Source organism: Salmo trutta, chromosome 2 (assembly GCF_901001165.1).
Source record: "Salmo trutta chromosome 2, fSalTru1.1, whole genome shotgun sequence".
NCBI lineage: Eukaryota > Metazoa > Chordata > Actinopteri > Salmoniformes > Salmonidae > Salmo > Salmo trutta.
This window is the reverse complement of record NC_042958.1, coordinates 71,179,488-71,198,085: the sequence shown is the minus strand read 5'-3', so window position 1 is coordinate 71,198,085 and position 18,598 is coordinate 71,179,488. Positions and strand designations below refer to the sequence as shown.

Here is an 18,598-nt window from a genome sequence, read left to right as displayed (position 1 = left end):
TAAACGAAGCGGGAGGCTTTTCCGGTTCTTCAGCTCCTCCGCTAGCCATGGCTGTAACTGCTCTTTTTTTCTTCCTACGCGAGCATCCAGGATTGATTCATTGAGATTCAACAAGCACCCTCCCATTGAACAGTACACTGTTCTGCTTTAAAAAAAAAATCAACTCAACCTTCAGGCTTCAGAGTAAAATACAGCACGCATTTGTCTTTATCTTTTCACTGCAACTCTGCATCGAGATTCAGGGAATTATTACTTTAAAAAGTAACAGCGGCAGTAAAACTGTATTTCACACTATGATGGTTCAACTTTGCAATTGATCCACGGTTCACATGCGTTGCCGAACCGTGGGAGGTCTCTGTACGGATCACGGATCAACTACGGTCCATTACACCGCTATTTCTTGGTGTCCAACCAGCTTTCTCTACCCTTAACCTTGGTCTGAACACCTCCAAAACAAAGGTCATGTGGTTTGGTAAGAAGAATGCCCCTCCTCCCAGAGGTGTTATTACTACCTCTGAGGGTTTAGAGCTTGAGGTAGTCACCTCCTGCAAGTACTTGGGAGTATGGCTAGACAGTGCACTGTCCTTCTTCTCTCAGCACATATCAAAGCTGCAGGCTAAAGTTAAGTCTAGACTTGGTTTCCTCGATCGTAATCGCTCCTCTTTCACCCCAGCTGCCAAACTAACCCTGATTCAGATGACCATCCTACCCATGCTAGATTACGGAGACATAATTTATAGATCGGCAGGTAAGGGTGCTCTCGAGCGGCTAGATGTTCTTTACCATTCGGTCATCAGATTTGCCACCAATGCTCCTTATAGGACACATCACTGCACTTTATACTCCTCTGTAAACTGGTAATCTCTGTATACCTGTCGCAAGACCCACTGGTTGTTGCTTATTTATAAAACCCTCTTAGGTCTCACTCCCCCCTATCTGAGATATCTACTTCAGCCCTCATCCTCCACATACAACACCTGTTCTGCCAGCCACATTCTGTTAAAGGTCCCCAAAGTACACACATCCCTAAGTTGCTCCCCTTTTCAGTTCGCTGAAGTTAGCGACTGGAACGAGCTGCAACAAACATTCAAACTGGACAGTTATCTCAATCTCTTCATTCAAAGACTTAACCTCTCTCGGGTATGTGGGACGATTTCGTCCCACCTACGTAAAAGCTACTGAAATTCCAGTGGCGCGATTTTTGAATCGTTAGAAATACTATTACTTCAATTTCTCAAACATATGACTATTTTACAGCTATTTAAAGACAAGAATCTCGTTAATCTAACCCCACTGTCCGATTTCAAAAAGGCTTTACAACGAAAGCAAAACATTAGATTATGTCAGCAGAGTGCCCAGCCAGAAAAAATCAGACAGCCATTTTTCAAGCTAGCATATAATGTCACAAAAACCCAAACCACAGCTAAATGCAGCACTAACCTTTGATGATCTTCATCAGATGTCACACCTAGGACATTGTGTTATACAATACATGCATGTCTGTTCAATCAAGTTCATATTTATATCAAAAAACAGCTTTTTGCATTAGCATGTGACGTTCAGAAAACGCATAACCCCCGGCAAACTTCCGTTGAATTTACTAACAGTTTGCTAAATTACTCACGATAAACGTTCACAAAAAGCATAACAATTATTTTAAGAATTATAGATACATTACTCCTCTATGCACTCGATATGTCCGGCATTACAGGGCTAGCTATTTAGATACCCACCCAGGTCAGCATCCACCAAAATCACATTTCCTATAAGAAAAATGTTCTTACCTTGCTTGTTCTTCATCAGAATACACTGCCAGGACTTCTACTTCAATAACAAATGTTGGTTTGGTCCCAAATAATCCATCGTTATATCCAAACAGCGACGTTTTGTTCGTGAGTTCTAGAATGCTTCTTCGCGGTCCCGCGCATGGCGCATTGGCGTGTCAAAAATGTCTAACTATTCCATTACCGTACTTCGAAGCATGTCAACCGCTGTTTAAAACCAATTTTTATGCCATTCAACTCGTAGATTAGTGATAATATTCCGACCGGGAGTATGCATTGAGCCTAAACAGCCGAATAAAATTTCTCCTCAGAAGCGACTCATGCACGCGCATCATTCAAAGGTCCTCGGAGCATCCACTTACAAAAGGCGATAATCTGTTTCAACCTGAGGCTCCCTCGTAAACCTTCAGTTATTTCGCGGGCTCTGAGAGCCTATTGGAGCCCTGGGAATTGTCACGTTACAGCTAAGATCCTTACTTTTCAATAAAAAGATGCAAGACGCACGACTCCTTGTCAGACAGGGTACTTCCTGCTTGAAACCTTGTCAGGTTTTTGCCTGCCATAGGAGTTCTGTTATACTCACAGACACCATTCAAACAGTTTTAGAAAATTCAGAGTGTTTTCTATCCAAACCTGAACAATAATATGCATATTCTAGCTTCTGAGTTGGTGTAGGAGGCAGTTAAAAATGGGAACATATTTTTTCCAAAATTCTCAATACTGCCCCCTACCCCAAACAGGTTAATCATGAACACTCTTACTGACAGTTGTGGCTGTTTTACGTAATGTATTGTTGTCTCTACCTTCTTGCCCTTTGTGCTGTTGTCTGTGCCCAATAATGTTTGTACCGTGTTTTATGCTGCTACCATATTGTGTTGCTACCATGTTGTTGTTATGTTGTGTTGCTACCATGCTGTGTTGTCTTAGGTCTCTCTTTATGTAGTGTTGTCTCCGTTGTTGTGATGTGTGTTTTGTCCTATATTTATATTGTAGTTATTTAATTTTTTTAATCCCAGGCCCCCGTCCCCGCAGGAGGCCTTTTGGTAGGCCGTCATTGTAAATAAGAATTTGTTCTTAACTGACTTTTTTAATTAAATAAAGGTTCAATTAAAAAAAATTATGGGACGCGGTTGGCTGCATGGGCGAGGTTTAGGTGTAAGGCTGTGTTGGACTCTATTGAGTTAAGGAAGATTGTGAAAAGCCTCATTGCCCAAAACCTCCGCCATGAAGTGGGTTGGAGATCCTGTCTCAGAATCCTCTGGCAGTCCAATCATGCAGATATTTTGGCATTTTGATCGTGAAATCAAACCTTCCACTTGTAGCTGCAGTGACTTGTTGGCAGCGGCCACATCGTCAAGCTTTGTTTCCAGCGTAGTGAGTTGGTCACTGTGGCTCGACAGCCCGGCCTCAACTTCGTCCAGTGTGGTAGTGTGAGATGCCACAGAACCCTGGATGATTTCCACGGTTGCCTGAATTGGAGCCAGAGCAGACACCAGTGAGTTATACTGCAATTCAGTGAGTTCTGATGCCAAACTTTCACGTGATCTCCAGTGATGGTAGCCATTTTAGCTGAAGTTGATTTAGTGGAGTGTGAATTTTTTTAAGTCGATTTTCCAAACTGTTTTGCTCATGCCAACTTAGGTACACTCTTACTGGGTAATACAAATAACTTTTGTTACTCTTTCAAATGACTGCTTCACTGCTCGATCCACACAGCAGACATTGTGGGCTAGGTTCGGAATGCTGTGTTGCACGTGTAGCGCAAAATTTTACGTTGCGTCATTACATAATGTACCGAGGTTATATAGGTATGCGAGGTAGCTTTGACATCGGTTTTTAACATCAGCGTTAAACTAGACATAGGGCCGATACCGATGTTGCCATGTTTTAGCTAATATCGGCCGATTCCGATATGTTCACCGATATATCGTGCATCCCTACTTACAACCAGGAAATGTAGATGGCCCTTTTCTACCGATGAGATGCAGCAACGCTCGTATTTGTGTTTATTGAGGAAATTCCTGATTTTTATGACAGATTTACATGTCAATAACATATTAATGGACATTTACAGTGAAAGAGCAGCCACTGCAAGTAGTTGCAAAGTTGCTAATTAGCTAAAATGCTTAAGTTGTCCCTGACATGATTCGAAAACGGAACCTTTGGGTTGTTAGACGTTACCGTTAGGCCTATACGCCTACCCATCCTCCCCAACTACCCAACCTCCTTTCGTTTATGTCTTAAGTAACCGACCATTCGTAACATCATACGACTAGTCGGAGCAACCATGCTGCATTGTGTGGGATCAACATGCATGCCTCAGGCCCGTTGGTAGTGATTTAGGGCTCTTGCGGTGACCGTATTACTGTCACACCGGCGGTCACGAGTCATGAAGGCAGTCAAATTCGACATGACCGTTTAGTCACTGTAATTAGGCTTCTCCAAGCTCTGATGCTGCTGCTGGTCATTAGTAGCCTACCAAACTTGCTAATTGCCTGGTACTCAGGACTCTATTGTCCCTCTAATCACTCTGACAAAAATGCAAATGTATTCAAAAATCAAATCAAACACTTCATGAGCTCATGTTGCGCAACATTTCTATAGGCTATGCAATTGCGTGAGAACCGAGTGATGGCCACTAATAAAAAGACGAGGATCCCATCAGCTTTCTATAGGCTAGGCCTACTATTTTATTTCTCTACTTTCCTAATATTAAGCACATTGCTTATATTTACAACAGGAGTATAGCCTACCTGGCTGGCATGAAAATAAACCACGGAGAAAAGCGTCCTCCATTCGCTATTTAAGTGCACATGTATTTCTTCCCGCTGCCCCAATTTCGATACAGGTGCGTGATAATGGTCCATTCTAAATCAAAACAAATGTCACACATATATTATTTAGTATATGTAAAGATGAGATTAAGTCAAGAATAGTATGATGGGTGACAATATTAGCCTATCACTTGTGAATTATATATTATCACTTGTGAATGTAGCCTAGCTCATAGGCCTACGTTTTAATAAGGTTTGTATCACAAATAAAGTGGCCAAATAACTTAAGTTGTCCCTGACATGATTCGAAAACGGAACCTTTGGGTTGTTAGACGTTACCGTTAGGCCTATACGCCTACCCATCCTCCCCAACTACCCAACCTCCTTTCGTTTATGTCTTAAGTAACCGACCATTCGTAACATCATACGACTAGTCGGAGCAACCATGCTGCATTGTGTGGGATCAACATGCATGCCTCAGGCCCGTTGGTAGTGATTTAGGGCTCTTGCGGTGACCGTATTACTGTCACACCGGCGGTCACGAGTCATGAAGGCAGTCAAATTCGACATGACCGTTTAGTCACTGTAATTAGGCTTCTCCAAGCTCTGATGCTGCTGCTGGTCATTAGTAGCCTACCAAACTTGCTAATTGCCTGGTACTCAGGACTCTATTGTCCCTCTAATCACTCTGACAAAAATGCAAATGTATTCAAAAATCAAATCAAACACTTCATGAGCTCATGTTGCGCAACATTTCTATAGGCTATGCAATTGCGTGAGAACCGAGTGATGGCCACTAATAAAAAGACGAGGATCCCATCAGCTTTCTATAGGCTAGGCCTACTATTTTTATTTCTCTACTTTCCTAATATTAAGCACATTGCTTATATTTACAACAGGAGTATAGCCTACCTGGCTGGCATGAAAATAAACCACGGAGAAAAGCGTCCTCCATTCGCTATTTAAGTGCACATGTATTTCTTCCCGCTGCCCCAATTTCGATACAGGTGCGTGATAATGGTCCATTCTAAATCAAAACAAATGTCACACATATATTATTTAGTATATGTAAAGATGAGATTAAGTCAAGAATAGTATGATGGGTGACAATATTAGCCTATCACTTGTGAATTATATATTATCACTTGTGAATGTAGCCTAGCTCATAGGCCTACGTTTTAATAAGGTTTGTATCACAAATAAAGTGGCCAAATAACTTGTTAAAATTAAGCACATTTGGGGAAGATCCTTTTCAGCATAAAAATTCACCTTTTATAATAAAAGCATTACATGCATAATCACATTTGCGGTCACTTTTGATAATGGTGTATTCCCGCTAATGGAACATTTGTGCTTATAGCCTACTACCATGTGCACATTTCTGCGCTTATAATGTGAAGAAATATTCTAATAGTTTATCAACATTTTAAACTAAACATTCTGATCTGTTGCGTCAGCCACATTGCATACAACTGTTTTTTAGATGCTGGTGGTTGTATTAATTTGGGATCTATCGCATCCCACAACTGTCCCAGACTATGTTTGGAATATTTATTTCTCCCACAGATTTGAATAGGTCGACATTTGTACTATGGGGGATAGTAGATTCACATAGGCTAGTGCTTTTGTTGTTCGTTAGGCCTGCTCATCTTGTTGGCTGACAAAGTAAATATGGACAGTTCTTCCAATATCTTCAATATGCACCTTGGGAATTGGATAAGGACGCGTGCAGTTGCGTCCCTGATGTGTCCGTCTTCACTTGTAGCCTGTGAGAAAGACCCGATCACGTGACGGAGAGCCATCTGATTGCGCAGCACACTCAGGGAGAAGGGCACAACGCAGCACTCCGGGTCACAAAAGGCACAGATTTTTTTCCGGTTGCATTACTGCCACAAAAAGAATGCTGCTGTGAAATTCGAGGCATTATAAAGTGCTTGTCAAATTGTGAATGAGAGACTATTGGAGTGTGTACAGCCTGCGCAAGAAAACAAAGCAGAGCTCATGCCTTTCAAGTGACTTATTTAAAATCATCAGTCGCATCATGCAACCTTACAATGTATTAAAAATCAAAACATGTAGCCCAACATTTGTATGACAACTAAAGTTAATAACTCTAAATTAAGCATATAGGAGTATCTATTTCTTTGTTAACCGCTCAACACAGAATAGCCAGCCGCATGTGCGCACTCCCTCATCGTTTGGAGAAAATATTTACATTTTATTCAGCTTTGTTGAATTGTATTCTTCATACTATAAAATAATGGCACGGAATTATAAGCAAATCTTGTCTGATAAATTAACTAGTGTAGCCCACAGCCATGTGGCATAGACAGATCAGGTCCTAACATAAGGACAACTCAGAGTATGCTATCCTTTTCTTCTGAAGTAGACATTTTCTTTATATCATGCATCTTTAGACCTGTCTAAAAAGGTAATGGATTTATTGTGAAGGTGTAGGCTATATTACATGGATTTATTATACTTTTTCAAATGGCTTGTAAGCCAGGAGATGCTAAATGTGTTTTATGTTAATCAACGGTCAATTACCGTGAGACCGACAGTTATAGGCTTGACAATCACCGGCTGACAAATTTTTGTGACCGCCACAGCCCTAGTAGTGATGAGGTTCATAATGACCTTAGATGGCCACCCTGTCATGTTAGCACAATGGGCTTCCTCATCTATGAAAATCACTCACCAGCAACCACACCCAGCACTCAGCATCACCACAATCATCCACACGCACTAACCCTCTCTGTCCCTTTGAAAAGTTAACAAATGCCCTCTTCTCCACTCTGTGCTGGTGCTATTTTTGTCCCAATGGCCCTGTCCCACTTAATATGCTGTGTCCCTTTGGCGACACATGATAAAAGAAAGGAAACAACTTTTATTAGTGCATTAGTTGCCTTCTTGTTTTGAAATTGTTTATCTCTGTGCTTCCAATTTCAGAGGGAAGAAAGATCACAAAGACCAGACTACCTGCTGAACTTTGCCACCAAGACAAACACGTTGGACCATGTTGACCATCCTGGCTGCCGGGTCTGTCTTCTTCCCAGGCCTGTTTGTGCTCTCCAAGCAATGCCTCAAGCATATCCCTGCACTGAGGTGGAGCGAAGGGGATGCGGTCATAGTGTCAGCCAGGTGAGCGATGAGGAAAAGTGGGGATCATATACAGTACCAGTTAAAAGTTTGGACACACCTACTCATTCAAGGTTTTTTCTTTATTTGTACTATTTTCTACATTGTAGAATAATAGTGAAGACATCAAAACTATGAAATAACACATGGAATCAATTAAGTAACAAAAAGGGTTAACCAAATCAAAATATATTTGAAATTCTTCAAAGTAGCCACCCTTTGCCTTGATGACAGCTTTGCACAGTCTTGGTATTCTCTCAACCAGCTTCACCTGGAATGCTTTTCCAACAGTATTGAAGGAGGTCCCACATATGCTGAGCACTTGTTGACTGCTTTTTCTTAACTCTGCAGTCCAACTCATTCCAAACCATCTCAACTGGGTTGAGGTTGGGAGATTGTGGAGGCCAGGTCATCTGATGGAGCACTCCATCACTCTCCTTCTTTGTCAAATAGCCCTTTCACAGCCTGGAGGTTTGTTGGGTCATTGACCTGTTGAAAAACAAATGATAGTCCCACAAAGCGCAAACCAGATGGGATGGCGTATCGCTGAAGAATTCTGTGGTAGCCATGCTGGTTAAGTGTGCCTTGAATTCTAAATAAACACCAACAGTGTCACCAGCAAAGCACCATCACACCACCTCCTCCATGTTTCATGGTGGGAACTACACATGCGGAGATCATCCATTCACCTACTCTGCGTCTCACAAAGACACGGCGGTTGGAACAAAAAATCTAATTTGGACTCAACAGACAACAGACAGATTTCCATCGTTTTAATGTCCATTGCTTGTGTTTCTTTGCCAAAGCAAATCTCTTCTTATTATTGGTGTCCTTTAGTAGTGGTTTTGTTGCAGCAATTTGACCATGAAGGCCTGCTTCACGCAGTCTCCTCTGAACAGTTGATGTTGAGATGTGTCTGTTACTTGAACTCTGTAGCATTTATTTGGTCTGCAATCTGAGGGGAAGTTAACTCTAATGAATTTATCCTCTGCAGCAGAGGTAATTCTGGGTCTTCCTTTCCTGTGGTGGTCCTCATGGGAGCCAGTTTCATCAGTGCTTGATGTTTTTTGCGACTGCATTTGAAGAAACTTGAAACTTGAAGTAATGATGGACTATCGTTTCTGTTTGCTTATTTGAGCTGTTCTTGCCATAATATGGACTTAGCTCTACTTCTGTCTTCTGTATACCACCCCTACATGTCACAACACAACTGATTGGCTCGAACGCATTAAGAAGGAAATAAATTCCACAAATGAACTTTTAACAAGGCACATCTGTTAATTGAAATGCATTCCAGGTGACTACCTCATGAAGCTGGTTGAGAGAATGCCAAGTGTGTGCAAAGCTGTCAAGGCAAAGGGTGCCTACTTCTGAAGAATCTCAAATATGAAACACATTTTAATTTGTTTTAACACTTTTTTTTTTTGGTTACTACATGATTCCATATGTTGTATGATTCCATACAATGTAGAAAATAGTAAAAATAAAGAATAACCTCTTGAATGAGTAGGTGTGTCCAAACTTTTGACTGGTACTATGTACAGTTGAGTCGGAAGTTTACATACACCTTAGCCAAATATATTTACACTCAGTTTTTCACAATTCCTGACATTTAATCCTACAAAAAATTCCCTGTCTTAGGTCAGTTAGGATCACCACTTTATTTTAAGAATGTGAAACATCAGAATAATAGTAGAGAGTGATTTATTTTAGCTTTTATTTCTTTCATCACATTCCCAGTGGGTCAGAAGTTTACATACACTCAATTAGTATTTGGTAGCATTGCCTTTAAATTGTTTAACTTGGGTCAAATGTTTCAGGTAGCCTTCCACAAGCTTCCCACAATAAGTAGGGTGAATTTTGTCCCATTCCTCCTGACAGAGCTGGTGTAACTGAGTCAGGTTTGTAGGACTCCTTGCTCGCACACACCTTTTCAGTTCTGCCCACAAATTGTTGAGGTCAGGGCTTTGTGATGGCCACTCCAATACCTTGATTTTGTTGTCCTTCAGCCATTTGCCACAACTTTGGAAGTATGCTTGCGACCAAGCTTTAACTTCCTGACTGATGTCTTGAGATGTTGCTTATATATCCACATAATTTTCCTGCTTCTATTTTGTGAAGTGCACCAGTCCCTCCTGCAGCAAAGCACCCCACAACATGATGCTGCCACCCCCGTGCTTCACGGTTGGGATGGTGTTCTTCGGCTTGCAAGCCTCACCCTTTTTCCTCCAAACATAACGATGGTTATTATGGGCAAACAGTTCTATTTTTGTTTCATCAGACCAGAGGACATTTCTCCAAAAAGTACAGTCTTTGTCCCCATGTGCAGTTGCAAACCATAGTATATAGATACTTTTGTACCTGTTTCCTCCAGCATCTTCACAAGGTCCTTTGCTGTTGTTCTGGGACTGATTTGCAATATTCGCACCAAAGTACGTTCATCTCTAGGAGACAGAACGCGTCTCCTTCCTGAGCGGTATGACGGCTGTGTGGTCCAATGGTGTTTATACTTGCGTACTATTGTTTGTACAGATGAACGTGTTTCCTTCAGGTGTTTGGAAATTGCTCCCAAGGATGAACCAGACTTGTGGGGTCTACAATTTTTTTCTGAGGTCTTGGCTGATTTTTTAAATTTTTCCCCCATGATGTCAAGCAGAGGCACTGAGTTTGAAGGTAGGCCTTGAAATACATCCACAGGTACACCTCCAATTGACTCAAATTATGTAAATTAGCCTATCAGAAGATTCTAAAGCCATTACATATTCTTCTGTAATTTTCCAAGCTGTTTAAAGGCACAGTCAACTTAGTGTATGTAAACTTCTGACCCACTGGAATTGTGATACAGTGAATTAAAAGTGAAATAATCTGTCTGTAAACAATTGTCGGAAAAATTACTTGTCATGCTCAAAGTAGATGTCCTAACCGACTTGCCGAAATTTGTGGAGTGGTTGAAAAACTAGTTTTAATGACTCATTAGTGTATGTAAACTTCTGACTTCAACTGTATATATGCATGCTCTTCCTCAGTTAATCTTTCCTCAATTATTTCCGTTCTCTCTCCTTGCCTTCTCAAACGCATTGGAGAAGAAAGTCTGAGGGGAGTGACCTTGGACTTTCTTTTTCAATATACATTTGAGAAGGAAGCGAGGAGATATGATGTGAGTAATTGCGGAAAGACTAATTGAGATTGAGCCATTGGTTATCACTCAAAATAAATCAACACTAATTCTGTCATATGATGACTTTTGGTTAACTCTGATAATCACGAAGGATGACATTTTAGTAAAAATGTATGTTTAATTTCTCCTGCGGGCCTTTCTCAGGTTGGTGTCCTCTGTTCAGGCGATCATGGCCTCCTCTGCTGGTTACATCATTGCCTCCTCCTGTGATGACATCATTGAGGATCAGTAAGTGTAGACATTCACCTCGTCCTTCTGACAATTGTTGTTACTGTAAAGCTCAGTCAGTAAAATTAGTAAAACAGACCAGGGGCATGTTTGAGACACTAAAATGGAAGAAAACAGACACAGTTGTTCAATAAGAAATTATTACTTTTGTTTTCCGTTGTAAAACATTTTCAGTTTCGTGTCCTAATGATCACGCCCCAGAAAGAGACAGAAGATATCCGAATCATAAACCCCCCCCCACACACACACACACACAAAAAAACAGTTAACTACAGCATAGAGTGAAGAAAAAAGAAAAACACGTTTTTTAGTCTCATTCAGCCTTGAGCGATATTTTACATCAGGCCATACTAGAAATGTTTGAAGTGAATTGTTAACTTCAGAATCATAATTTGGCAGTGTTTTTTTGTGCCTTGGGAGAAGGGTTGTCCCGATACTTGATTTGTCATGGCAAAAAAGAAGACACAAAGCAGACTCCTTTAAAAAGCTGCTGTATGTAGTCCTAAAATGTTGTGTGATAAATCTTGGGAAATAAACAAATGCGAATTTAAAAAAAATCTTCTTTACAATGAAAAGGTTAGGTGCCCCCACGAAAGCCAGATGGAAATCAAATTTTATTTGTTACAAGTGCCGAATACAACAGGTGTAGACCTTACAGTGAAAGCTTACTTACAAGCCCTTTTAACCAACTATGCAGGTTTAAGAAAAATAAGTGTTAATGTTGAGGACAGACGTTCCGCTAGCGGAACACCTCACCAATATCCAATGGTAGAGCGTGGTGCGAAATACAAAAACCTTAAAAATGCTATAACTTCAATTTCTCAAACATATGACTATTTTACACCATTTGAAAGATAAGACTCTCGTTAATCCAACCACATTGTCCGATTTCAAAAAGGCTTTACAGCGAAAGCAAAACATTAGATTATGTCAGGAGAGTACCCAAACAAAAATAATCACACAGCCATTTTCAAAGCAAACATATATGTCACAAAAACCCAAACCACAGCTAAATGCAGCACTAACCTTTGATGATCTTCATCAGATGACACTCCTAGGACATTATGTTATACAATACATGCATGTTTTGTTCAATCAAGTTCATATTTATATCAAAAAACTGCTTTTTACATTAGCATCTGATGTTCAGAACTAGCATTCCCACCGAAAACTTCCGGTGAATTTACTAAATTACTCATCATAAACGTTGACAAAATACATAACAATTATTTTAAGAATTATAGATACAGAACTCCTTTTCTATCCAAATCTACTAATTATATGCATATTCTAGTTTCTGGGCAAGAGTAGTAACCAGATTAAATCGGGTACGTTTTTTATGCGGCCGTGAAAATACTGCCCCCTATCCACAACAGGTTTTAAGTAAAAAATAGCTAAGTAAAAAATAAAAGTAACAAGTAATTAAAGAACAGCAGTAAAATAACAATAGCGAGGCTATATACAGGGGATACCGGTCCAGAGTCAATGTGCGGGGGCACCGGTTAGTCGAGGTAATATGTACATGTAGGTAGAGTTAAAGTTACTATGCATAGATAATAAACAGAGTAGCAGCAGCGTAAAAGAGGGGGGTGCAATACAAATAGTCTGGGTAGCCATTTGATTAGCTGTTCAGGAGTCTTATTGCTTGGAGGTAGAAGCTGTTAAGAAGCCTCTTGGACCTAGACCATACCAGGCAGTGTTGCATTCAGACAGGATGCTCTCAATGGTGCAGATGGTGCCATGGTGCCTTTTGGACCTAGACCATACCAGGCAGTGTTGCAAGCATTCAGGATGCTCTCGATGGTGCAGATGTAGAACCTTTTGAGGACCTATGCCAAATCTTTTCAGTCTCCTGAGGGGGAATAGGCTTTGTTGTGCCCTTTTGTGTAAATGAAACATGCATTCATTCAGCCCTTATATTACTAATACATAGGCTATGCTGCAGCAAATGTAGTCCTACCTTTCACAAGAAAAAAGTTACCATGATGAGATGAAAGGCCTACATGCATTGTGAACTGCACTCTATACTGAAATGCGCTGTCTGTTCCCAACCTGAGCGTTGATGATTGATCTTGCAGAGAGTAGGCTGTGGCCCTTAGATAAGACAGATTTAGACATTACATTTAATTGAAGTTCCATTTCACGTCATGCTGTTCATATAAATAATTTTTATAATTTACCGGTTTCTCGCAGTTATTTATCCTGTGAAAAGAGAGTGGGTTTGGGCAGGAAATCTCGGTAACCCGGATCCCGCTATTCAAGACCGACCAGAGATATGACTATTCTAGTCTATCAAAAGCTTTTTCTGCATCGAGATAAAACAGGCCAAGGAGTGATAGTGAGACCACTGAGTAGCATCCTTACCGATAAAAATGTAAATAGAACTCAGGGGGAATCCCATCCAGGTGATTTGCCATTTATTCATACTATGCAATGCCCTTTTGAGTTCATTGAGAGCGATTTTGGGTTCCCAGCAATGCAGCTTTTTCTGTTGAGAGAAGAGTTCTTAATTCTTTTAGAAAGGACTTAGTCTAGCTTGGTGTGTATTTACAATCAGAGGTGTACAGTTCTTTATAGAGCTGGGAGAATCTTTGATTCATTTGGGTTCTGATAGTAATTCCCCAGTTTCAGATTCAATAGTTGCTGTTTCAGCTAATTGATCATTACTGCGAAGCTTGTTGTGCAGTAAACGACTGGGACGATTACAATGGAAATTGTGGTTGAACCTAACTAAGTGGACGGCAAATTCTGCTCTGTGTTATCAATAAATTAAGTTCTGTCTTGACTTTGGAAAGAGTAATAGATTCCTGGTCTGAAAAAAGTGTTTGTTGAGAGAGTAATAGATACCTGGTCTGAAAAAAGTGTTTGTTGAGAACGCTCCAACGCAGTTATCAACATTTCCAATTCTGCTATCTTATTTAATTGTGATTTATTCAACTCAGATGCAAATGAAGTATTTTTATAAAACCTTTGGTGTCATCCCATAGAATCTGGGGTTCATTGACTGAATTTTTATTGAGCATTATGAATTAATTTAGTTCAATTTCAAATTGATGACAGAATGTAGGATTTTGTAGTAATGAAACATTAAAACGCCACCTTGTGGCTCTTTTAGGAGATTCTGAAGTGTGAAATTGGTAGTAGTTGGCATGGTGATCAGACAAGCTCATATGTTGAATGTCTTTCTTCATTTTAGAAAATAGAGTTGCAGATAATATAAAGTTGATTTGGGAGAATGTTTTATGCCTGTTTGAGTAGAAAGTGTACTCGTTTGCTTTTGGACTATGTGCTCGCCGGGCATCAATGAGGCTGGCTGTAATCAGAGAGTATATGTTGGAGAGCATTGGCTGCGTGTGGCTAGTAGTTGGTCTTATTACAGTGCCTTTAGAAAGTATTCACACCCTTTTACTTAAACAAAAGGCTGTACATTTTTTTATAAAAAAAATAAAATTTGATTCAATTGAGATTTTGTGTCACTGATCTACACACAATACCCCATAATGTCAAAGTGGAATTATGTTTTTAGAAATGTTTACAAAATAATTAATTAAATTAAAAGCTTAAATGTCTTTACTCAGTAGGTATTCAACACTTTTTTGTTATGGCAAGCCTAAATAAGTTCAGTAGTACAAATGTGCTTAATGAGCCATATAAGTTGCATGGACTCAACTTTTTGTGCAATAACAGTGTTTAACATGATTTTTAAATTGACTACCCCATCTCTGTACCCCACACATACAATTATCTGTAAGGTCACTCAGTCGTGCAGTGAATTTCAAGCACAGATTCAACCATGAAGACCAGGGAGGTTTTCCAATGGTTTGCAAAGAAGGACACCTATTGGTAGATGGGTAAAAATAAAAAAAAGCAGACATTGAATATCTCTTTGAGCATGGTTGCAGTTATTATTTACACTTTGGATGGTGTATCAATACACTGTCAATACAAAGATACAGGCGCCGAAGAGGAACGAAACCGCTCAGGGATTTCACCATGAGGCCAATGACGATTTTATTTTAAATGTATTTATTTTTATTATTATAATTACTCATTTTTTTTACATTTAAATGTAATGGCTGTGATAAGAGATCACTGAGGATAGATGAACAACATTGTACACTGAACAAAAATATGAACGCAGCATGCACAGTGTTGGTCCCATGATTCATGAGCTGAAATTAAATATCCCAGAAATGTTCCATACGCACAAAAAGCTTATTTCTCTCAAATGTGCACACATTTGTTTACATCCCTGTTAGTGAGCATTTCTCCTTTGTCATGATATACCATAGGACAAGTGTGGCATATCAAGAAGCTGATTAAACAGCATGATCATTACACAGGTACACCTTGTGCAGGGGACAATAAAAGGCCACTCTAAAATGTACAGTTTTGTCACACAACACAATGCCACAGATGTCTCAAGTTTTGAGAGAGTATGCAATTAGCATACTCTCTCTGTTGCCAGAGAATTGAATGTTAATTTCTCTACCATAAGCCACCTCCAACATCATTTAAAAAAAAATGTGGCAGTACGTCCAACCGGCCTCACAACCGAAGACCACATGTATGGCGTCATGTGGGCGAGCGGTTTGCTAATGTCAACGTTGTGAACAGGGTGCCCCATGGTGGCGGTGGGGTTTATGGTATTGGAAGACGAACAAGGAACACAATTGCATTTTATCGATGGCAATTTGAGGCCCATTTCTTTTAAGGTATCTGGGACCAACAGATGCATATCTGTAGTCCCAGTCATGTGAAATCCATAGATTAGGACCTAATTAATTAATTTAAATTCACTGAGTTCCTCATATGAACTTTTAACTGAGCAAAGTCATTGAAATTGTTGCATGATGCGTTTTTGTTATTTTTGTAAATTATAGTTACTCCACAATACTAACATACATGGCTGAGTGAAAAGAATGAAGCCTGTACAGAAGACAAATATTCCTAAACATGCATCCTGTTTGCAATAAGGCGCTAAAGTAATACTGCAAAAAATTTGACAAGAAAGGAACTTTTTGTCCTCAATACAAAGCGTTATGTTTGGGACAAACACAACATACCACTCTTCATATTTTCAAGCATGGTGGTGGCTGCATCATGTTATGGGTATGTTTTTCCTCGGCAAGGACTAGGGAGTTTTCTTTATGATAAAAAGAAACAGAATAGGGGTAAGCACATGCAAAATCCTAGAGGAACCTGGTTGTCTGCTTTCAAACAGACACTGGGAGACTAAATCATATTTTAGTAGGTTAATAACCTAAAACACAAGGCCAAATATATATATATACTGCATTTTCTAACCAAGACGACAATGTTCCTGAAAATCTATGGCAAGTCTTGAAAATGGCTGCCTAGCAATGATCAACAACCAACTTGACAGAGCTAAAATACCTTTTTTAAAGAATAATGTGCAAATACGGTACAAACCAGGTGTGCAAAGCTCTTAGACCCAGAAAGACTCACAGCTGTAATCGCTGCCAAAGGTGATTGTAACATGTTGAATACTTATCTAATCAAGATATATTAGTGTTTTATTTTCCATTTAGATTATTTTTTTTATTTTTTACTTTGACAGAGTATTTTGTTTAGATTGTAAAAAAAAAAGACAATTAAATCCAACAAAAAATGTATAAACAAAGGAAGGTGAATTCCTTCTGAAGACACTGTAGATTTTGTCTCACATGTCCAAAATGGCATTCATGTCTGTCCTGTTAACCCATTGGAATTCAGTTAATCCTAACAATATGCTGCTCATAGAATCAAAAAACGTAGGATCATATGAATTTGGAGTATACACATTAAAAAAGGCAATTTTCTTTCCATTATGGATATTTAAGTGATTCTGCCTTCCTGGTCTTTGCCTTTACCCAATATGGTGATTTTGAGTTTCTTTTGTATCATTGATTACACCTTTTGTTTTGTTTGGGGCTGAAGAAAAATAAGCCAGTTTGTACAAATGGTTCTGCATTCTATGTGTGTACTTTTGGAGCAGGTGTGTTTCTTGGAGCATTGTTATATCAATAGGGTTTCTTCCTAGAATATTGAGACAGATGGAATGTTTGATAGGACCATTTAGGCCTTTCACATTCCAAGAGAGAATAGCTAGTGTTGCCATTATTTTTCAGAAAATAATGTTAATGATATAATTGTTGTCTTTAGTGTTGATGAGCCCATGGATGTGTGACAAAAAGCAGGACCCACACGGAAACCCTTCCATTGGTCCTTCCCCACCCAGAAAACCCTTGCTGTAAACCATACCACCACTCCCTAGTCTCCATCCCCAAACTATATTACTTTTGTAAAACCTTTTTACATACGAATGAATCAAATCCAAATATTGTAGCCTTGCTTATTGAATGCCCACTGTTCAACTAAGTTACTTTACCGTAACCCCTTTTTTCTACCTCTTTTTCTTCTTCTTTGTATCAGGCATTGGCTCACCAGTGCCTACATCCTCTTTGCCGTGCCCTACTTTGTGTACGACATCTACGCCATGTTCATGTGCTACTGGTACAAGCTGCGCATCAAGGGTCATGAAGCGGACAGCGGCGCCAAACCCCTGGGTGCGGCCCTGACCAGCTACCTGCGGCGCGAGTTCCTCATGGTACTCCACCACATCGTCATGGTCACCGTGTGCTTCCCCGTCTCTGTGGTAACTGTCGCCCAATGACGACATTCAAATGCTGGGAGAATGACGTGTGAGCGAGTGAGTGTTTATTGGAAGTATCTTGTGTGGGTCATTATTAAAGATATTTGGTAGGGTACACAGGCAAATCTTTGTGGCCGTGTGGTTTGAGTGTCCGCCCGGATATTGGGAAGTTGGCTGTTTGATCCCCGGCCGAGTCCAACCAAAGACTCGAAAAATCGTCTTGATGCCTCTCTGCTTGGTACTGAGCATTAGGGATACAGATGGATTGGGGGTAAGGCCCTGTGACAGACTAGCCTCCTGTCTTGGGGGTGTACTTGTACATCAAGCTGCATCATGCTACAAAAACAGGATAAAGGCTCCTGCCCTATGGACAAGGCTTACTTTACACTGGTAAAAAGGTTTGTTGAAGGTTTATTCATGATGATAAAACATGACTTTCAATGAACTGTCTTCTTCCTCTTTCCCCCAGTTCTGGCGACAGGGCAAGGGGGATTACTTCCAAGGCGTCATGTTCTTGGCAGAAGTCAGCACTCCGTGGGTCTGTCTGGGAAAAATCCTCATCCAGGTACTTCAGTTTTTGAACTATTGTGTTCAAAGTACTTTTTGAATTGTACACATCTCTAGGTGTCCCACTCGCGTTTCAATTTCTCAGACTTTTAATTGGACTGTTGGTTCCTGGCATGTGGCTCATCACTCTGTCTTGTGTGTGTGTGTGTGTGTGTGTGTGTGTGTGTGTGTGTGTGTGTGTGTGTGTGTGTGTGTGTGTGTGTGTGTGTGTGTGTGTGTGTGTGTGTGTGTGTGTGTGTGTGTTGTATAACAGCACATCTGTAATATAATTACC

The 18,598-nt window shown here is 40.1% G+C and overlaps 1 protein-coding gene across 4 annotated transcripts in view; it reads left to right on the top strand.

The window, feature by feature from the left end:
- The window catches only part of tlcd3bb (TLC domain containing 3Bb), a 53,299-nt gene that overhangs the window by 25,769 nt on the left and 8,932 nt on the right, over positions 1-18,598 (top strand). For all 4 annotated transcript variants that reach the window (XM_029713717.1, XM_029713691.1, XM_029713698.1 and 1 more), the window contains exons 2-5: positions 7,508-7,699; positions 11,019-11,102; positions 17,538-17,760; positions 18,227-18,322. In XM_029713717.1, coding sequence (XP_029569577.1) covers positions 7,575-7,699; positions 11,019-11,102; positions 17,538-17,760; positions 18,227-18,322 — 528 coding nt within the window. In that variant the 5' untranslated portion in view covers positions 7,508-7,574. The remainder of the gene's footprint in view (positions 1-7,507; positions 7,700-11,018; positions 11,103-17,537; positions 17,761-18,226; positions 18,323-18,598) is intronic.